Source organism: Somniosus microcephalus, unplaced genomic scaffold, assembly GCF_052327205.1.
Source record: "Somniosus microcephalus isolate GS21.2 unplaced genomic scaffold, FLI_Smic_1.0 unresolved_chr3, whole genome shotgun sequence".
Lineage (NCBI taxonomy): Eukaryota > Metazoa > Chordata > Chondrichthyes > Squaliformes > Somniosidae > Somniosus > Somniosus microcephalus.
The window spans coordinates 34,631,199-34,654,473 of NW_028225181.1; the positions used below are offsets into that span (position 1 = coordinate 34,631,199).

General features: G+C 44.8%; 1 protein-coding gene across 1 annotated transcript in view; it reads left to right on the top strand.

Moving 5' to 3' along the window:
- The first annotated feature begins 20,738 nt into the window (after positions 1-20,738).
- The window catches only part of LOC147091359 (putative G protein-coupled receptor 139), a 130,958-nt gene continuing 128,421 nt past the window's right edge, over positions 20,739-23,275 (top strand). Inside the window, exon 1 of the mRNA XM_085976516.1 lies at positions 20,739-20,838. Within this exon, the coding sequence (XP_085832642.1) occupies positions 20,739-20,838 (100 nt within the window). The remainder of the gene's footprint in view (positions 20,839-23,275) is intronic.

A 23,275-nucleotide genomic window follows, 5' to 3' on the forward strand; every position in this document is an offset into this window, starting at 1 on the left:
TGAGGAACCAGAGTCTAAAGGTGAGGCTCGGTAGCTCAGCAGGGCGAGACAGGAATCAAACTTACTTTCTGTTGCTTTCTTCAATAGCTGTTTGAGAACTTGTACACCTTTCTCTGCCTTAACATTCGACTGCGCATACAGAGGAATGGATGTGATGTGTTGAAAGTCATAATGTGCTGCAAACTGTTGCCACTCCTTACAGTTGAAGCACGGACCATTTTCGCTAACGGCAATCCTGGGAATTCCATGTCTGGCGCAGATGGATTTCACATTCATTGTGACACTGCTTGCTGTGGTGCTTGAGAGCAGCGCCATCTCAGGATAGTTAGAATAGTAGTCAGTCACTATTAGATAGTCTTTACCATTCAAGTGAAAGAGGTCCATACCAACCTTTTGCCATGGTGCTGCTGGTATGTCAGCTACTATCATTGGTTCCTTTGTTTATTTGTTTTGGTGTTTCTGACATGTCTCACATTCGCCTATCATGCTCTCAATGTCCTTATTTATGCCAGGCCAATAAACAGTGTCTCTTGCTCTCCTTTTGCATTTTTCAATTCCGATGTTTCCCTCATAAATCCTTTTGAGCATGTCTTGAAGTAGAGCCTGTGGAATGACTATTCTGTTTTGTTTTAGTAATAGTCCACTTGTGACACTCAACTCTGACCTTATATGATAGTACTTTGGACAGGAACCTTTTGGCCAACCATTGTGAATGTTCTCTATTACTGTTTGTAAAACTGTTTCTTCTGCTATTTGCTTTGATTTTGTGTCTGACACGGGCAGCGCAGCAGTGACCATACTCACATGAACATCCAAGTCTTCTTCAGTAGAGCTCACATGACTCATTTTGGGTGCTCGGGATAGTGTATCTGCTAACACTATGTAATTGCCTGGTGTGTAGATCTGCTCAAAGTCATATCTTTGCAGCTTTACCATGAGTCGTTGAATCCTTGGATTATTCTCATTCAGGTTATTTTTTATGATGGCAACCAGTGGGCTGTGGTCTGTCTCAACTGTGAAGGTGGGAAGCCCATATATGTAGCCATAGAACTTTTCTAGTCCAACTACCAAGCCTAGACATTCTTTTTCAATCTGGGCGTATCGACACTCAGAATCAGTCATAGACCTGGAGGCATAGGCAACAGGCTTCCAATCTTCACCCTCTGCTTGTTGCAAGACCACGCCTAGGTCATCTTTAGATGTATCCGATGACACTTTGATTCTCTTTGTTGGGTCAAAGAAGGTGAGTACAGGTGTGGTTGTCAGCACTGTTTTGAGTTCCATCCACTCTTGTTCATGTCTTTCTGTCCATGCAAACTCATTTGTTTTATGTAGCAGGTCTCACAGACAGGCTGTCTTGGCTGACAAGTTAGGAATGAACTTTCCAAAGAAGTTTATTATCCCCATGATGCGTAGCACTCCTTTTTTGTCAGTGGGTCGGAGCATGTTGAGGATGGCGTTTACCTTTTCCATATCTGGCTCTATTCCTTTACCAGGTACATTATCTCCTAGGAAAGTGACTTCCCGGACGCCAAACAGACACTTGGCTTTGGTGAGCTTTAGTACATTCCAGCGTATGCTCTGTAGCACTTTAGTCAGTCTCTCATTGTGTTCTTTCAGTGAGGAGCCCCAGATGATGATGTCATCAACATGGACCCGCACTCCTTCCACACCTTCACTTATGTGTTCCATCGCTCTATGAATGATTTCAGATGCAGATATTATCTTGAAAGGCATTCTGAGGAAACAATACCTGCCAAATGTTGTGTTGAAGGTATAGTATTTGTTGCTCTCTTCATCCAGTTTTAGTTGCCAAAATCCTTGTGAGGCATCGAGCTTTGTGAAGTATCTGGCACCTGACATTTCACTGGTGATTTCATCTCACTTTGGAATCTGGTAGTGTTCTCGGTTTATGTTTGCATTTAAGTCCTTTAATCCATGCATATTCTTAGATCATTGTTCTTTTTCTTTACACATACGATGGAGTTAACCCAGTCTGTTGGCTCTTCGACTTTCCTGATGACTCCTGGTGTGATCATTCTGTCCAGTTCTTTCTTGAGCCGCTCACGCAGGGGTGCTGGAACTCTCCGTGGAGCATGTACCACTGGCTGAGCATCCTCCTTTAGCTGGATCTTGTAAGTGAATGGTAGAACTCCAAATCCTTTGAACACATCCTGGAAATTGCTCACTACAGAATCCACCGAGTCATCTGGTCTGCTTATGGCACAGTTTATACGGTAGACTCTCTTGACCAGTTCGAAGTCCTCACAAACTTTGTCACCTAGTAGTGAATCAAGTCCTTGAGCCACAACAGAAAACATGAGATTCTTTGTCTTTGACTGTCACTTTAAGTCTGCATAAACCTAAGCTATCTATTTTCTGTCCATTATAGTTCTGCAGTATGTAAGGTATTTTGGGCTTTTCTTTCAGATTTTTAATGTCACTCATACTGATTAAGTTTGCTTTTGCCCCAGTGTCTAGTTTCAATGTAACTAATGCTCCATTTGCCTGCAGTGGGATCATCCATTTGTCCTGTTTTACTGCATTAACTTTATGTTCAGCATTGTCCATTCCTGAGGGCTGCCCGTTTTTTGTATCCTTTTTGATATTGTCACGTGACACCATTCCTACAGAAAATGTTCACTTAAATCAGTGTCCTCAATCACATTGACCTGGACTTGTTGCCCTTTCTTTGTTTTTACTTTTGAAAAGCATTGTTTGGCAAAGTGATTCTTTCCATGACAGTTTGTGCACATATTTCCAAACGCTGTGCATTGTCGTGACTGGTGTTTGTAACCACAGTGTTTACAATTAAAAATTCCATCCTTCGATTGCTTTGCATTTCTGTTCTGCCCACGTTTCTTTCCCTTGTAGGACACAGCGCCGACAGCAGCACTATCTCTTACTACAATCGCATTATTATTATTTTCACTGAAAGTCTTATCGTGCTTTTGAGCTAGCTCACTGGCTTGGCATATTTTCACAGCATTTTCCAATGTTAGTTCGGTTTCTCACAACAGACGTTCCCTGACCTTTTTATCATGAATACCAAACACAATCTGGTCACGAATCATGGATAATTTCAGATCAGAGAAATTACATATCTGTTCTTTCAGTTTTAGATCAGTCACAAAGCTATCAAAAGTCTCATTTTGCTGCTGTGTCCGGGAACGGAACACGTACCTCTCACAGGTTTCGTTTTTTTTGGGAGAACAATGTGTATCAAACTTCTTTAACACATCGTCTATTTTTTCTCTGTCCTCCTCTTGATTAAATACAAACATATTGAATACCTCTATTGCCTGCGGGCCTGCAACCGTGAGCAGCAAAGCTATTTTCTTTGCGTCTGGCATCGTACCGAACCTGATGGCAGCAATATAGATTTCGAATTGTTGTTTGAAAATCCGCCAATTGCATTCGATATTTCCCATGAGTTTCAAACCCTCCGGTGGCTTCAAAGTCTCCATGTCGTGTTTCACAATTTTCAGCAGATTTTACCAATCCTGGTACCATGTTAAGTTCATTAATAACTACTTGTTTTCATTATGAACAGCTAGCTTCTAGCTAGTCACTTTATTCATGCCATGTGGACTTGGTACAGTATCCATCTTGACTACTGCCTTGTGGGTAGTCCATTCTTATATACATACAGCTCTACAGCTCCACCTAGTGTACCATTCTAGAATGACAGGTTACTGATCATTACAGTGAGGACATTATTTACGCAGCGAGTTGTTGTGATCTGGAAAACACAGCCTGAAATATTCTGGTCAGAGCGTGTGCTATTTCCACCATTCCTTCCCTCAGCAACCCTTATATATCCCATCCGGACCGAGCCAATGTTCTACTTTACTTTGGTACAAAGCGTGCTGGATTGAAAGGGGTTAACTGAATCTGTTTGTTCAGTGACTGTAGTTAATGTCAGTCTCCACGGGTTAACTGAATCTGTTTGTTCAGTGACTGTAATTAATGTCAGTCTCCATGGACCCTAATTGTATCAGTGCAGGGTTTCCCTCTTCTATTAATAAAGTACTCCTTTCAATGTGTTATCCCATATTGTCAGTGAGAGCATCACCACCGGCACTGACAGGGATCAGCGTGCTGCTCCACAGTGAGAGAGTCAGAATCTGAGAACAGTAGATTGGAATGTTACAACAATGGGTCCAAATCTGAGAACAGTAGATTGGAATGTTACAACAATGGGTCCGAATCTGAGAACAGTAGATTGGAATGTTACAACAATGGGTCTGAATCTGAGAACAGTAGATTGGAATGTTACAACAATGGAGAGTTCTTTGTCCTGGGTGTTTGGATATCTTTCCGAATATTATGATGTAATATCATTAGACGATCGGATAGTTTTTACACTTCTGCTTATTCAATACATTTATTATCCCCTCCTTGCTGCTGTTGGTGTTCCTGGTAAGACTCTCTATCCAGCTCCTCTGTTAAGCATGTTTTACTGTAATACTGTTCTTGTCATTTACTCTCCGCTCCTTGCTGTGGTTGTTGTTCCTGGTAAGTCTCTCTATCCAGCTATTCTGTTAACCATGTTTTACTGTAATACTGTTCTTGTCATTTACTCCCCCCTCCTTGCTGCTGTTGTTGTTCCTGGTAAATGTCTCTATCCAACTATTAACTCTGCAAACCTTTGCTAACTGTATTATTAGTCTTCATTCTTTGCTGCTGATGGTGTCCTTGGTAAGTCTCTATATCCAGAAATTGGATCTGTAAAACACGTTTCGCTGTATTAATATTTGTCATTTAAATCGTGGGAAGAGGAAAGCCATTGTTTGCAACCTCGGCGATTTCTTTGTCCCTGAGCTGAGTTCCGAACTCATATCTTCTGAATCACCAGTCATGCTGACTTCCAACTAAAACTGGAGCTCATCCAAAACTCTGCTGCCCATATCCGAATACGCATGAAGCTCCGTTCACCCATCACACCAGTGCTCACTGACCAGCATTTGCTCCCGTTCTGGCAACAACTCTATTTTAATATCTTCATCCTTAAAATCTAATCCCACCATGGCCTCACCCCTACAATTAGCCCCATTCCCTACTCTTTTCCCGTAGTCCTGCAAATTGTTCCCCTTCAAGTCTTTATCCAATTCCCTTTTTAAAGTTAATTTCTTTCCCTCTGCACCTCTTCCAGTCATTCTGTCTCTATTTTTCTTTCTCGTTTTCTTTCTCTCTCTTCTCACTCTCTCTTGCTCAAAGAATCATAGAATGGCACAGCAAAGGAGGAGACCATTCGGCCCATCATGTCCGTGCCATCTCTTGGAAAGAGCTATCTAAGTAGCCCTACTCTTCAGTCAACGTCCTGTAAATCTTCCCCTTCAACTAATTATCCAATTCCCTTTCAAAAGTTACTATTGAATCTGCTTCCACCACGTTCTCCGACAATGCATTCCAGATCACAGCAACTCGTTGTGTAAAGAAGTTCTCATCATCTCTCCTCCAGTTCTTTTAACAATTACCTTAATTCTGTGCCCTCTTGTTACCCACCATTCTGCCACTGGAAACTGACTTACCCTATCAAAAGCCAGCATGATTTTCAACATCTATATTGAATCTGCCCTTATGGAAAAGGACAAAGATAGACCAGGTGTAGAAGTTCTCAATTGGGGAAAGGCCAATTTTACTAAGCTGAGATGCGATTTTACAAAAAAGGATTGGAAACAGCTACTTGAAGGGAAATCAGTGTCAGAGTAATGGGAGGCAGTCAAAGAAGAGATAGTCAGGCTTCAGGTCAAATATGTTCCCAAAAATATAAAAGGAAGGGACTCCCAAGTGCAGAGCCCCCTGAGTGTAAAGGAGCATACAGAGTAGTATAAGGAAAAAAAGAGAAGCTTTTGACATATACCGAGTGGTCAATACAACAGAAAGCCGAGATGTGTATAGAAAGTGCAGAGGTGAATTTAAAAAAAGGAAGTTAGGGAAGCACAGGGAGGGCATCAAAAATATTGGCAAGTACAATCAAGGAAAATAAAGATGTTTTATAAATACATAAAGAGCAAAAGGATTACTAAGGAAAGATTGGGCCTATTACAGACCAAAGAGGTAACATGAATGTGAAAGCAGAAGATGTGCGTATGGATCTAATAAATACATTATCTGTCTTCACAGCAGAGAGGCACGATGTAGACAGTGTAGTTAAGGAGGAGGAGTGTGAAATATTAGATGTGATAAACGTAGTGAGAGGAAATATTAAGGGGTTCCATATCTTTGAAAACAGCTAAATCTCGGGGGCAAGATGAAATGTATCCCAAACTGTTAAGAGAGGCAAAGGAGGAAATAGCAGAGGCTCAGACCATCATTTTCCAATCCTCTCTGGCTGGTGACATGGTCAGGAAGACTGGATGACTGCTAACCTTGTAGCATTGATTAAAAGGGAGAAAGGGATAGACCGAGTAATTACAGGCCAGTCAGCTTATCCTCGGTGGTAAAACATTAATGCAAAAGTTCTGATGGCCAAAAGAAATTGGCTTTTAGAAAGTCATGGATTAATCACGGACAGACAGCATGGATTTGTTAAGGGAAGGCCGTGCATGAGTAACTTGATTCAATTCTTTGAGAATGCAATGAGGAGGTTCGATGAAGGTAGTGCATTTGATGTAGTTCATCTAGTTATTAGCAACACCTTTAACAAGGTCCCAAATGACAGGTTGGTCAAAAGGTAAAAACCCATGGCATCCAAGGGAAAGTGGCAAGTTGGATCCAGAATGGGCTCAGTTTCCAGAAGCAAAGGGTAATGGTCGACAGATGTTTTTGTGACTGGAAGGCTGTTTTCAGTGGACTTCCGCGGGGCTCAGTAATAGGTCCCTTTCTTTTTGCGGTATAGCTCAATGACATAGGCTTCTGTGTTGGAGCCACGATTAAGAAGTTTGCTGATGACACAAAATTGGCCGTGTGGTTGATAATGAAGAAGAAAGCTGTAGATTGCAGGAAGATATCAATGGACTGGTCTGGTGGGCAGAAAATTGGCAAATGGAATCAATCCGTAGAGGTGAGAGTTAATGCATTTGAGGACGTCTAGCAAGTCAAGGGGATGCACAATAAATGGTAGGGGTAATGAGAAATGTAGAGCAACAGAAGGACATTGGAGTTAATGTCCACAGATCCCTGAAGGTATCAGGACAGATAGATAAGGTGGTTCAGAAGGCATACAGGGCACTTTCATTTATTAGCCACGATACAGTTTTTAAGAGCAGGGAGGTTATGCTAGAACTGTAAAAAAAGACAAGCTTAACCACAGCTACAGTACTGTGTACAGTCCAGTCATCACATTACAGATGATGTGATTGCACTAGAGAGGGACAGAGGGGATTTATGATTTTGTTGCCAGGGCTGTTGAATTTTAGCTATGAGGAAAGATTGAATAGGCTGGGGTTGTTTTCTTTGGAACAGAGCAGGAGATTTAATGGAGGTGTATTCAATTATGAAGGGCCTCGTTAGAGTCGATAGGAAGGACATATTTCCCTTCACAGAGAGGTCAATAACCAGGGGGCACAGATTTATAGTAATTGGTAGAAGCATTAGAGGGGAGATGAGGCGAACCTTTTCACCCAGAGGGCGGTGGGGCTCTGGAACTCACTGCTGGAAAGGGTGGTAGAGGCAAAAACTCTCAGCACATTTAAAAAGTACTTGGATGTGCACTTGAAGTGCCACAACCAGCAGGACTACGGAACAAGAGCTGGAGAGTGGAATTAGGGTGGATAGCACTTTTGCAACCAGCACAGAATCGATGGGCTGAAATAACTCCATCTGTGCCATAAATATCTAGGATTGTATAATACGATGTATCTTAAGCTTCTCTGTTCTAAAAATAACATATACTACATCCACTGGTTCCCGTTAATCTACACTGCTGGTTACATCCTCAAAGAACTCTAATATATTTGTCAAACACGATTTCCCTTTCATAAAACCATGTTGGCTCTGCCTAATCATGTTATGATTTTCTAAGTGACTTGATGCCACTTCCTTAACAATGGATTCCAGCATTTTCCTGATGACTGATGTCAGTCTAACTGGCCTGTACTTCCCTGTTTTCTCTCTCCCACCTTTGCGACCTTCCAATCCGCTGGGACCATTGTAGAATCTAGGGAAGATCAAAAGCAACGCATCCACTATCTCTTCAGGCACCTCTTTTAGAACCCTAGGATGTAGTTCGTCGGGTCCAGGGGGTTTGTCAACTTATATTCCCATTAATTTATCTAGTACTTATTCTCCACTTACATTCATTTCTTTAAGTTCCTCACCCTCATTAGACCCAGAGGATTGGAGGACAGCTAACGTAGTACCATTATTCAAGAAGGGTAGTAGGGATAAAGCAGGGAATTACAGGCCAGTAAGCCTTACAACAGTGGTGGGGAAATTATTGGAAAAATTTCTGAGGGACAGAATTAGTCTCCACTTGGAGAGGCAAGGGTAGTCAGCATGGCTTTGTCAGAGGGAGATCATGTCTATACAATTTGATTGAATTTCTCGAAGGGGTTACTAGGTGTGTGGATGAGGCAAGTGCAGTTGATGTAGTCTACATGGAATTCAGTAAGGCTTTTGACAAAGTCACAATGGGAGACTGGTCAAGAAGGTAAGAGCCTATGGGATCCAGGGCAACTTGGCAAATTGGATCCAAAATTGGCTTAGTGGCAGGAGGCAGAGTGTGATGGTCGAAGGTTGTTATTGTGACTGGAAGCCTGTTTCCAGTGGTGTACCGCAGGGATCGGTGCTGGGTCTTTTGCTGTTTATAGTGTACATTAATGATTTAGATATGAATGTAGGAGGTGTGATCAGTAAGTTCGCAGATGAAAGGAAAATTAGTGGAGTGGTAAATAACGAGGAGGGAAGCCTCAGGCTACAGGACGATATAGCCATGTTGGGCAGATGTGCAGAAAAGTGACAAATGGAATTTAACCATGAAAAGTGTGAGGTGGTGCATTTTGGGAGGACTAACAAGGCAAAGGAAAATACAATGAATGGTAGGGCCCTAGGAAGGACAGAGGATCAGAGGGACCTTGGTGTGCATGTACATAGATCCATGAAGGCAGCAGGACAGGTAGATACGGTATTTCAAATGGCATATGGGATACTTGCCTTCATTAGCTGAAGCCTAGAATATAAACGCATGGATGTTATGTTGGATCTGTAAGAAACGCTAGTTAGGCCACAGTTGGAATACTATGTGCAGTTCTGGTCACCACACTATAGGAAGGATGTGATTCCATTGGAGAGCGTGCAGAAGAGATTCACCAGGATGTTACATGGGCTGGCATGCTTCAGCTATGAGAAGAGACTGCACAGGCTGGGATTGTTTTCCTTTGATCAGAGAGCACCGAGGGGGACCTGATTGAGGTTTACAAAATTATGAGGGGCATAGATAGGGTAGATAGAAAGGAACATTTCCCCTTAGTAGAGGGGTCAATAGCCAGGGGACATAGTTTCAAGTTAAGGGGCAGGAGGTTTAGTGGGGATTCGAGGAAAAACGATCTCACCCAGAGGGTGGTTGGAATCTGGAACTCACTGCCTGAAAGGTTGGTAGAGGCAGGAACCCTCACAACATTCGAGAAGCATTTAGATGAGCACTTGAAACGCCATAGCGTACAAGGCTACGGACCAAGTGCTGGAAAATGGGATTAGATTAGACAGGGCTTCATGGCCGGCGCAGGCACGATGGGCCGAAGGGCCTCTTTCTGTGCTGTATAACTCTATGAGTCTATGATTATGACCCTTGGTTCCGATCATTCTTGGTATGTTTTTTGTGTCTTCTACTTTGAATACAGATACAAAATATTTGTTTAACATTTCGACAATTGCCTTACTCCCCATAATTTCTCCTGTCTCAGCCTCTAAGGGACCAATGTTTACTTTTGCTACTCAATTCCTTTTTACATACTTGTAGAAACTCTTACAATCTGCTTTTATATTTATTGCTAGTTTTCTGACTTATTCTATTTTCTCTCTTTTTATTAATGTTGGTACTTCCGAGCCGCTTTTGGTGATGGACACTGAAGTTTCCCCCCCATGACCCAGAGTATTATTTGAGCCCTTTCTGCTCTTGGTGCTCCCATCAACTGGAGTTCATCATGATGTGTCGATTCACCAGCTGAGGGAGGGTGGTAGGTGGTTTTCGGCAGGAAGTTGCCTTGCCCTTGTCTGACTGGAAGCCATGAGACTTCATTATGTCTTCTGGCAATATTGAGTACTTGCAGTGTTTCGCCCACGCGACTCTATGTCACTGTGCCTCCACCACTGGTTGGCCTGTGCTGCCAGTGGAACAGGACACAGCCTGGGATGGTGAAGGAGGATTCGGGAATGTTGACTGATAGTTATGGTTCTGTGAGTATGACTATGCGAGAATTCAATGTTTCCAGAGGGTTTCATGGAGTATTGGGTGCTTACAAGGTATTTATCTCGTTGGTTAATATTTTAAAAGTTTTCCTCTGATTCGTTGATATCAACGCTTTGCCCCTTTTAATTTTACTTCACCTCGGTCAAACACCAAGTCATGTTTGACTTGGTAAGATCACTCTTTATAAATATGTTGTTTTTATTCTTGTTCTCGTTTCAGGCAACAGAGAAATGAACTGTGAATGAAATTCCTGAACTGAGGCGGGAGCAGTTTTATCTAGGCGGCGCTGGGAATGACATTCCTGGATTCAGACGGGAGCAGTGAAATCTTGGCAGCACTGGGAATTAAATTCCTGGATTGAACTGGGAATAGTTTATGCTAGGCGGCCCTGGGAATGAAATTCGTGGATTGAGACGGAAGCAGTGTAATCTAGGCAGCCCTGGGAATGAAAATCCTGAACTGAGGCGGGAGCAGTTTAATCTAGGTGCCCCTGGGAATGAAATTCATAGACTGAGGTAGGAACATTGGAATCTAGGAAGCCTGGGAAAGTAATTCATAGACTGATGTAGGAGCAGTGGAATCCAGCTGGCCGTGGGAAGGAAATTCCTGAACTGAGGCGGGTGCAATGTAAACTAAGCAGCTCTGTGAATTAAATTCCTGGACTGAGGGGGGAGAAGTGTAATCAATCATCCCTAGGGATTGAATTCCTGGACTGAGGCGGGAGTTGTTTTATCAATCATCCCTAGGGATTGAATTCCTGGACTGAGGCGAGAGCAGAGTAAACTAGGCAGCCCTGGGAAATGAATTCTTGGACTAAGGCTGGAGCAGTGTAATCTAGGCAGCCCTGGGAATGAATTTCCTGGACTGAAGCTGGAGCAATGTAATCTCGGCGGCCCTGGGAATTGAATTCCTGGACTGCGGCAGAAGCAGTGCAATCTAGGCTGCATTGGGAAAGAAATTCGTGGATTGAAGCGGGAGCACTGTAATCTAGGCATTCTGGGAATGAAATTCCTGGACTGAGGCAGGAGCAGTGTAACCTAGGTGGCCGTGGGACTGAAATTCCTTGATTGAGGCGGGAACAGTGTAATCTAGTCAGCCTGGAAATGAAATTCCTGAACTGAGGCGGGAGCAGATTAATCTCGGCATTCCTGGGATAGAAATTCCTGGATTGAGGTGGGAGCAGTGTAAACTAGGCGGCCCTGGGAATGAAATTCCTGGACTGAGGCGGGAGCAGGGTAATCTAGGCGGCACTGGGAATGAAACTCCTGCTTTGAGGTGGGAGCTGTGTGAATTAGCTGGCCCTGGGAATTACATTCCTGGAGTGAGCTGGGTGCATTGTCCTGTAGGCGAGTCCCATGGTTCCATCACTGGGATCATCCCTCAGATCTTGTCGTTTAGCACCATTTATTTGTTGTTATTTTATTATCCTGAAGGCCTGGTATGGAATAAATCAGAGAACATGAGTGGGGAAATGTATTTTTTTCAGTGGCCTGCACAGAGTGATCCTAAAAGGAGTGGTTCAAAACAGAGTGCTAAGTTTGTGAATTTGGAGAGAGTTTGAATTAGGGGCAGAGGGGAAAGGAGGAGAAAATGAAAGGAGCGGCCAGAGCTAAAAGTAGGCCAGAGAACCCGGAGATGGTAGCGAGTGCAAGGGAGTGAGATAAGTGATGTCAGGACAAGGGAAGGTGCTGAAAAGAAAAGTAATGTTGAGCAGATGGTTGTCTTTTTAATCTTGAGTTTAATTCTGTTAAGTTAGTTAATAGTCTATTAAAGAGACATGGCAGGTCACCTCAATCCCGTAAAATGCACATCTTTTGCCATGTGGGAACTCCAGGACACTTCACACGGGTTTCAGAGCTTGAGCAGCAGCTGGCATCAGTGCGGTGCATCCGTGAGGCTGAGAGCTCTGTGGATAGCACGTTTCAGGAGGTGGTCACTCCACAGTATAAGATTGTGCAGGCAGAGAGGGAATGGGTGACCCCCAGACAGACAAGGAGGGCCAGGCAAGTAGTGCAGGAGTGCATCTCACTCTCTAACTGGTATTCGTTGGTTCTTCTAGGGAGTACAGCCAGAGCCAAGTTCAAGGCGCAACGGGTGGCTCAGCTGTAGGTAGATGGAGGAGGAAGATCAGGAAAGCAATAGTGATAGGTTAGATAGTTAGGGAAACAGACAGTCTTTTCTCCGGCCATAGACATGACTCCAGGATGATACGTTGCCTCCCTGGTGCCACGGTCAAGGATGTCACTTTGTGACAGCAGGACATTTTGAGGGGGGAGTGTAAACAGGCTGAGGTCATGGTCCATATCGTATCAACAATATAGGTAGAAAGAGGGATGTGATCCTGCAGGCAGGTAATAGGGAGCCAGGAACGTGTTTAAAAATCAGGAACTCGAAGGAAGTAATCTCCGATTACTCCCAGTGCCACGAGGTAGTGAGTACAAAAATAGGAGGATGGAGCAGATGAAAGTGTGGCTGGAGAGATGGTGCAGGAGGGAGGGTTTCAGATTCCTGTGACATTGGATCCGGTTCTGGGGGAGGTGGGCCCTGTACAGGCTGGACAGGTGGCACCTCAACAGAGCCGGAACCAATATACTCACGATGGGACGGCGGATGATTGCTAGTGCTGTTGGAGAACGTTTAAACTAATCTGCCAGGGGGATGGGCACCTGGATGTGGCATTAGAAAGGATAAACAAGGTGCACAAAGGATTTGGAGAGACAGATAGCAGTAGAGTATGACATAGTATGGTGTTAATTGGGGTCAGACAAAGAGAGAATCCTTGAAGGACTTAGATAGAAGCAGAAAATGCTGGAAAAACTCTGCAGGTCAGGCAGCATCCTTGGAGAGAGAGACAGAGTTAATGTTTCAGGTCTTTGACCCTTCGTCAGAAATGGAAATGTTAGAGATGTAACAGGTTTTATGCAGGTGAAGAGGCAGGGGAAGATGGAAGGCGAGGCAATAAGAAAAGGGAAGGTCTGTGATAGGGTGGGAGGCAGAAGTGGTCAAATGTTGCAAATGGGGATAGCAGAATCATCAGGCAGACAATTTTGCACAGCAAGCTCCCACAAACAGCAATGTGATAATGATCAGATAAACTGTTTGTGTTATGTTAATTGAGGGATAAATATTGGCCAAGACACCGGGGATAACTCCACTAATCATCTTCATACTAGTGCAATGGGATCTTTTAACGTCAGCCTGAGAGAGCAGACAGGGCTTCGGTTTAATGTCTCATCTGAAAGACGGCAACTCCAACAGTGCAGCACTCCCTCAGAACTTCATTGGAGTGTCAGCCTAGATTTATGGTCTCAATTACCTGGAGTGAGGCTTGGAAACCACAACCTTCTGTTTGAGGTGAATGTGCTATGAACTGAGCCACAGCTGACACTGTGAGATAGGTTTACAGTCCATGTGTGTAAACGCAATAAGCATTGTAAATAAAGTGGGTGAGCCGCAGGCACAAATAGCCACATAGGAACATGATGTAATGGCTGTAACGGAGAACTGGCTCAAAAAATATTCCTGTATAGAAGATGTTCTGGAAAGATAGGGAAGGAAATAAAGGAGGTGGGGTAGCAGTATTGTTTAAGGAGAATATTGCAGTGCTGGAGGGAGAGGATGTCTTGGAGGGGTCAAGGACAGAATCTATATGGTTAGAGTTAAGGATCAATAGAGGTTCCATTACACTACTAGATGTGTTCTATAGGCCACCAACCAGTGGGAACGATATAGAGGAGCAAATTTGCAGGGAAACTACAGTGAGGTGGAAAAAATATAGAGTAGTAATAATGGGGGACTTCAGTTATCCTAATATAGACTGGGATAGTATTAGTATAACGGGCAGAGAGGGGGAAGAATTTCTGAAGTGAGTTCAAGAGAGCTTTCTTGATTGGTGCATTTCTGACCCAAAGAGGAAGGAGGCATTGCTGGATCTGGTTCTGAGGAATGAGGCAGGTGAAGTGGAGCAAGTGTCAGTAAGGGCATATTTAGGGAACGGTGATCATAGTATCATAAACTTTATACTAGCTATGGAAAAGGATAAGGAGCAATCTAGAGTTAATATACTTAGTTGGGGAAGGACCAATTTCAGTGGGTTGAGAAGGGAGCTGGGTTGAGTAAATTGGAATCAAAGATTTGCAGGCAAAACTGACATCGACAATCGGCCATGTGGTGTATGTGCCTTTAAGAGCCCCCTGTGTACTGTAATGTCTGTAATGGCCACTCGGGCTATATAAGCCTGTATAGTGCCTTGTATCTGTTAGTTCACCTCCAGACTTTGTTCAGTAAACACCTGTGAAACCAACTCCAGCATTCCGTGTCTCCATTAACACACGGATACAACAGGCCACCTTTGAAGAAGAGATGATTCAGGTAGAATTGATATAGATTCCCACGAGGGGGAATGGTAGGTGAACCAAAGCCAGAGTTCCGTGGATGATGAAAGAGATAGAGATTAAGAGGAAGCAGAAAAATGGGGCGTTTGACAGATGTCAGGTTCAGAATACAAGTGAGAACCAGGCTGAATATAGAAAGTTCAGAGAGGAAGTGAAAAAGAATAAAGAAGAACAAAGAGAGAGTATGAGTATAGATTGGCTGCAAACATAAAATGGATTCCAAAAGTCTTCTAAAGGAATATAAATGTTAAACGGGCAGGAAGAGGAGGGGTGGGGCCGAATAAGGACCAAAAAGGAGATCTACGAATGGAGGCAGAGGGCATGGCTGAGACACTAAATTAATACTTTGCACCTGTCTTTACCAAGGAAGAAGCTGCTGCCAAAGTCATAGTGAAAGAGGAGGTAGATGAGATACTGGATGGGCTAAACTTTTATAAAGACGAGGTACTAGAAAGGCTGGCTGTACTTAAAGTATTTAAGTCACCAGGAGCGGATGGGATGCATCCTTGGAGTCTGAGGGAGGTAAGGGTGGAAATTGGAGAGGTACTGGCCATAATCTTCCAATCCTCCTTAGATATTATGTGGTGCCAGACGACTGGAGAATTGCAAATGTTACAAACTGCAGGTGCGCGAGTTCTGTTGCACAGGACTCTGATGAGGACCTCGACATCACGGTCATGAATACCCAGGCCTTGAGCATGCGCACTGAGCTGATGGCTGCAATGGCAAGGGTGCCCGACAGCATGGATGGACTGTCTAGGAGCGTGGAGGAGTCCGCCGCATCTGTGCACAAGCCCTTGAACCCATCCTTACCTCGTTGCAGAGGTTGGTTGAATTGCAGGGAAACCGTGGTGAACCAGAGCCGCGTTTAATGGGTGAGGTGGCATGATCCATTGGAGCACAGGCCGGCGCAACACAATGTCTTAGTCATGCAATTGAGTCATTGGCTGTTGCCATCCAGTCTAAGACTGAACTCATGCAGCCTCAGATTGATGTCACACAAGCACTGACTGCTGCCATCCTCACTGGGTCACCCACAGTCCTCCAGAAACCTCTCAGTACTGCAGCAGGCCAGCAATCTAATGCTAAGTTTCTGCCCTGGGGGATTGCCAGTGTGTCGATCGAGCAGGATGGTGCTGTCCCCTCACACGGTCTGGAACACAGACAGCCCAGACAGCTGCCGCCCATGCAGAGTTGGTGCAGTCTCCAGCCGGGCCCTCCAGGACCAGCGCTAGTCGAAGGCGACCTTCAAGGTAATCTCTGGATCCAGCAATCAGCAGCTTCCATCGTTTGCTGCAGCCGCTGGGGCCGCATTAGGAAGTGCAGAAGCGTGGGAATGGGTTAAGTGCACAGGGGGTGGACGTCACCCTCGAAGGCCCAACAGTAGAATCTATAAATAATTGGAGGGAAATGTTTGTGGTAAAGGTCGAGGTTTTTGTTATTATATTTGTTTACTGTTTTGCCGTTTATCTCCATGTTGTAGAACGAGTTTTGTTAGATCATGAATTGTTGGGTTGTTTATAATTGTTTTGTCCTGAATAAATGACACAGAGTTTGTAACATAAATCATTATTTTTATTGTTACTTTATATCTTTCCTAATTTGAATCATTGCAGCTTTGCCAGGAAACATGGTGTGCAGGATGCTTTCAATGATGTGTTTCTTCATCCCAGAAACCATCTTCTCAGTAACGGGTTAGGATCGGTGTCTTACGAGCTGTTCACGGACGGCCCTTGCAGTGGCAACATTGTGCGCCTCCCTCCCACATTGGTGCTGCTTATCCACCTCTTCATCCTCCACATCCTCCTCCTCTCCCTCTTCCACCTCCGCTTCAGGTGGTGCACCAATCCCTGATGGCAATGGCTGGGTCCTCATGATTGCAATGTTATGAAGCATGCTGCAAACAACCAGGAAGAGGGAGATTCACTCGGGAGAGTAATACAGGGCTCCCCCTGAGTCGTTCAGACACCGGAACCGTTGTTTCAAGACACCGATCTCCTGCTCTAAGGTTCCTGGTGGCGCTATGGCTCTCATTTTATTGCAGCTCGGCAGGGGGTGTTGGGGTTACGGAGTGGTGCCATAAGACATGTGCAGAGTGGATAACCCATGTCACAGAGGAGCCATCCACTAGGTTGACACGGTCATTGGAAGAAGTCTGCGACACCGGTCTGGCGCAGGATAAAATTATCATGGCAGCTGCCAGGATAGCGGGCATTGACGGCAAGGATGAGCTGTCTGTTGTCACAGACCAACTGGACATTCAGAGAGTGGCAGCCCTTGTGGTTTCAGAAGGCCTCTGCATTCTTATGAGGACCCCAATATGCCACATGCCTGCAGTCAATGGCGCCCTGAAGCATGGCGAAGCCCACTATCCTCGCAAAGCCACATTCGCGCTGTTTGTACTGGTTCATGGGCAGAGAGGTACTGGCGTCTCCTCTTCTACAAAGACTTTGTCACCTCCTGGATGCAACAATGAACTGGGAGATATTCGCTGTGTCCCCAGTAGAAGCCTGAAAGGAACCGCTGTCTTAGAAATTCAGAGCCACTGTCACCTGCACAGCCACCGTCAGAAATGTCTCAGTCCTGAGCTGAGGCTGCAGATCTGGTTGCAGGAGGCGGCGGAGCTCAGTGACAAGCTCCTTGCTGAAGCGCAGACTTTGGAAACACTGCTCCTCAGACAAATGGATATAGGAGGAGAATTATTCCCTGAATACCCTGGGAGGGTGGTCTCCTGTTCAGAGGCCTGATAGCCTTACTCCTACTGGCCATGTTTGCCACTCTCTGTCTCCACATCTGCTGCCTCCGAAGGTGAAGCTGGATGACGACAACACCCCGATTTAGTGCAGTCCCCATCGAAGATTCTAAACATCGTTATAAGGAAGGTGAAATAAAAATGAAGCTGGAAAGTGGTGCTGAGGACCCGAGACTCCTTCAGTCAGCGCCGAATCCCTCCAGACATCTCTCTCCCACTCAACCTGCATGTAGCAAATATTTTGCGGACAATAAGAGGGATAAACGGCCGCCATTAAATAACGCTCTCTCAGCCCGTTCCCGAAATGAAAACGGTCCACTCTACCACTCCAGCAGGCGCTAAGGCAGGGGGCGTGTCTCAATATCCGGTCCAGGGCGTTGCATGCTTGCTTGATGTCATGATCTGTGGGGGCAGGAGTTCATGGCGGTAGTCTTTAGCACCAATGCAAAATGAATGATCAATTTCGCGAGCGGCGCTATAATAGCCATGCACAGGCGCTAAGCATCTAGCGCCCCCTGAAGGCGCTAACCAAATGATTTTTTCCCCGCATGTTTAACTGTGTTTCTCGCTTTGTTGTTCCCCATCCCATCTACGCTGCGGTCAGCCATTGATTCTGAAGGAGATATCGTGTTACCGATATTCAAAAGTTCTGTATTGAACTCCAGCAAATGTATTGGCGGGGACTCTTTATTTAACGAATTTCAGTCTGCTATCTACACTGAGCATTAGCATCATTTCAGAAGGATGCTGTCTTGGCTTGGGAGACTTTTCACCTAATGGCGAAAGGCCATCGACCTGAAATGTTAACTTTGTTTCTCTCTCTCTTCACATCTATTGCTTAACACTCTGAGTATTTCCACCATTTTCTGCTCTCATTCCAGATTTTCAGTATCCGCAGTATTTTGCTTTTGTTTTCACCTGATGCTCAGTATGGTAACTTAGAGTAACCAGAAGAAATACTGGTGGTTCATACCCACATCTTTAAATGCCTGAAATATCTGCGAATCATTCAGCTCCAGTCAGTGTCTCCTTTCCCACCCTCTCCAGTTATGCATTAGTGGCACTGCTTCTGATGGTAAAATAGGATTACAAGGATAATTTACATTCTCGCACAATGTTCATTCAGCCAGATATCAATACATTTATTTCCAATCATTGTTTTGAATTCACAATTGGATCCCATGCCCGTCTGTCACAGTTCAGTGTGTCTGTCAGAGAGACACAGAGAGATTCTCTATTGCCTCCTGCTGTACTTCAGGATAAACAATCCCCGCTGATTGTAACTGAAGTAATGAGGATAGAAAATTCTTTGATATTTTGTCGCCAATATTCTCTACACAAGATGGAAACAACAGGTGAAAAAGTACAAGAATAAATCTCTTCTATTTGTGTTCAGATATTTACACAGCAGTCGAGGGCATTTTTCCTGTGGGATAAGTCGTCTGATTTCGATGCTGATAAATGCATTTATTGGGACATTACCTGGTCAATCATCACTATTGACTATAATTCAGTGTCCATTCTTAATGATGAAATTTGCAATGTTATTTGGAAAATCTTCCTTTCATTGAGTGACGGTTTGAGTATTTCAACAAAAATGTGGAAAACTCAATCTTCAAAATACTTCTGAGAGCACAGTTATCTTTATAACTGCAGTGCACTTGTATTTATTATCTCAGCATTGTCATATTGCATCAGTACTTTTTGCATACAATTGCCTGTAATTATTGCATGCCAAGGTTGCAGTTTCTGTATTTTGCTGTTGTATTCATTTTCAGTTCAAAATAGAACGGATATTCTCAACAGGAGCAGGACTCCAATTGGGATTTCCCTCTCCCTAACACAGGGGCATGGAAGCGAACATCTCTGCTCCAAATGCTGACTGATCCCGAGACATAAAGTCTTCCTGAGAGGTTCTGGTCGTTTGTGTCCCTGATACCTCGGGCGGTGCTTTTGTCTGTTGGGCTAAAGTTAGATTGATCATTTAATCCCTCATTGATCAAACATCTGTTATTTTCATGTGGTAGTCATTCCAATTTAATTTATTGATTCCACAATGTATTCCCGGTTATCCTCACAATAAATCCTGTATTCAGCTCCACAGGCAATAGAATTAGATGAGTTGCAGATTCCTCCCGGAATTCCATCAAACTGCTGCTCTTGCTCCCAGCCTGATGTATAATTTCTCTGTTTATTTCCCTTCCTCACAGTGAACTTAGTGACGATTGTGATCCTGTCTCGGGGAAAGTGCGGTCTCTCCAAATGTGTCACTCGCTACCTGGTGGCCATGGCAACGGCGGATCTACTGGTCATTATCCTCGACCTGATCTTGAGGCACATTCCGATTGTTTATTGGAAACAGTTTGATTTCGTGGAGTCGATCCCCGTGTGTAATATCCACGCCGTCCTGCTGTTCGCAGCCACAGACTGTTCTGTCTGGTTCACCGTCACTTTCACCTTTGATCGTTTTGTGGCCATTTGTTGCCAGAAGCTGAAAACTACATATTGCACCGAGAAAACGGCGGCTCTGGTTCTGGGAACAGGGACTGTGCTGAGCGGTTTAAAGGACATCACCTGATATTTTATATTCAAAGGTCGGTATTTGCTTGTGAACAGCCCCTGGTTTTGTGATGTCACAATGGATGTTCAGTTTTCCCAGGTCTGGGGAACAATCGAGTTCCTTCATTATATTCTCACCCCGGGGGTCCCATTTGTGGTGATTCTGCTGCTCAATGCTGTCACCGTCAGACACATTTTAGTGTCCAGCAGAGCCCGCAGGAGACTCCGGGGTCCCAGCAGTGGGGAGAGACCCAGAGACCCAGAGATGGAGAGCCGCAGGAAATCCATCATTTTACTGCTTGTTATCTCCGGCAATTTCATCCTGTTATGGGCAATGTTTATGGTGAATTCCATATGGAGCCGGATGGTTGATTTGGGGTATCAGTCTTCATTTCTACCTGATTATGTACAGGAACTGGGATTCGGGCTGCAGCTGCTGAGTTGCTGCATAAACACTGGGATTTACGCCGTGACCCAGACTAAGTTCAGAGAGCAGTTGAAGAATGTGGGGAAATACCCCTTTACTCTGATTGTAAAATTCATTAAAGGGTGAGAAGAATCGGAGAAATTGCAGCCTGAGAGTTGAAATTTCCCTGGGCCTGATATTGTGGTGCCCTGCACAAATATGGCAGCTCTGGTGCCACGCACAAAGATGGCGGCTCTGGGGCCCAGTTCAAAGATGGCGGCTCTGCGATCCCGCACAAACGTGGCGGCTCTGGGGCTCAGCACAAAAATGGCGGCGCTGGCTTCCCGAACAAATATGGCTGCTCTGGGGCCCGGTACAAAGATGGCAGCTCTGGGGCCCAGCACAAAGATGGCAGCACTGGAATCCCGCACAAAGATGGCGGCTCTTGGGCCCAGCACAAAGATGGCGGCTCTGGGGTCCCGCACAAAGATGGCGGCGCTGGTGCCCAGTACAAAGATGGTGGCTCTGGGGCTGGGGCCCAGCACAAAGATGGCGGCACTGGGGTCCCCGCACAAAGTTGGCAGCTCTGGGGCCCCATGCAAAAATTGCGGCTCTGTGGTCTCGGAACAAAGATGGTGGCTCTGGGGCCCCGCACAAAGATTGCGGCTCTCGGGAGCCGCACAAAAATTGCGGCTGTCTCTCGGGACCTTGCCCTGGTGGCGGGAGGCAGGCGGGCTTCCTGAGGGCAGCAGCAGCTGGAGCTCCAGTTTCCACGAGAGCGGGCGGCGAGTTGGAGCAGACCGACTTGGCCCAGCCCACAGGAGCCCGAACAGCCCAGCCCGGGGAGGAGAAGGCCCGCCACCAGGACCTTATTAATCATTATAATCCTTTGTAATGCTTTCCATCATTACAGCACTTTACAGATCTTTCTAACCCTTTGTAAATGATAATGACCATCAATAAAACATTATGAAGCTTTTAAAATCATGATGATGCTTAATAAATCATTTTTATAATTCATTCTTGGGAGTTGGGCTTCGCTGGCAAAGCCAGCATTTATTGCCCATCCCTAATTGCCATGGAGAAGGTGGTGGTGAAACGCCTGTGACAAGCGACTGTCATGCTGATCCATTTCAGTGGCCAGTTGAGAGTCAATCACATTGCAGTGAATCTGGAGTCACACTTCAGCCAGGCCAGGTAAGGGCAGCAGATTTCCTGCCCTAAACAAGGTCATTAGTGAACCAGATGTATTTTTATGACAAGCTGGTACTTTCTTAGCCACCATTACTGACACTAGCTTTTTATTTCAGATTTGTTTAATTAATTGAATTAAAATTTCGCAGCTGGTGTGATTTGAATTCTGATTCATTTGTCCAGTCTTCTGGTTTACTAGACCAGCAACATAACCACTATGCTACTGTACCCTTCAAATATATCGCCGTTCCTTCATCATCACTGGGGCAAAAGTCTGAAATTCCTTCCATAACAGTATTGTGGGAGCACCTTCACCACAGGGCCTGCAGCGGCTCAAGATGAAGGCCAAACATTTTCTCATGGGTAACTAGGGAAGGGCAAGTGAACCGGCCCTGACAGCATCACACATATCCTGACAACAAATACACAGAAAAAATAAAATAGGATTAAAATCAATGATTTTGTAATTCATTGATTGAAACCAGAAGAGGACTGTGATCAGAGTGGGGCATCAAGTACGCTAAACAAATTGAGAACAACACTTGGCTCAGCAATTATAAGGTTGTATGATTGATACTGCTCACACTATCCCAATTTACCTATATTTGAAAAGGTGCTTGACAAGGTATCACATGTTACCAAAATTGAAGCCCATGGGATCGAAGTGGCAGACAACAGTGAGTGGTGTGGGGTATATCAGGATTACAGTGAGGGGTAAGGAATATATCAGAGAGTGTAACAGTGGGGGGGGTGAGTTTCATCAGACTGTTACAGTGCATGTGTGGGATATATCAAAGTGTTACAGTGAGTCACGTGGGATATAAGAGAGTTAGAGTGAGGGATGTGGGGTATATCAGAGTGTAAAAGTGAGGGGTGTGGTATATATCAGAATGTTACAGTGAGGGGTGAGGGATGTGGAGTATATCAGTGTGTTACAGTGCGGTGTGTGGGGTATATCAGAGTGTTACAGTGAGACACGTGGGATATAAGAGAGTTAGAGTGAGGGGTGTGGGGTATATCAGAGTGTTAAAGTGAGGGGTGTGGTATGTATCAGAATGTTACAGTGAGGGGTGAGGGATGTGGAGTATATCAGTCTGTTACATTGTGGGATGTGGGGTATATTAGCGTGTTAAAGTGAGGGTTTTGGGGTATATCAGAGTCTTACAGTGAGGTTTGTGGTGCATATCAAAGTGTTACAGTGAGGGGTTTGGGGTATATCAGTGTTACAGAGAGGGGTGTGGGGTATATCAGAGTGTTACAGTGAGGAGTGTTGGATATATCACAGTGTTACAGCGAGGGGTGAGGGGTATATCAGTGTTACAGCGAGAGGTGTGGGATAAATCACAGTGTTGCAGTGAGAGGTGTGGGATAAATCACAGTGTTACAGCAAGAGGTGTGGGCTATATCACTGTAAAATTGAGGGGTGTGGGATATATCACTCTTACAGTGAGGGGTGTGGTGTATATCAGAATCTTACATTGAGTTGTGTGGGGTATATGAAAGTCTTACACTGAGTGGTGTGGGGTATATCATAGTATTAAAGTGAATGGTGTGGGACATGTCGGGGTGTTACAGTGAGGGGTGTGGAATATATCGATGTGTAAAATGTGAGGGGT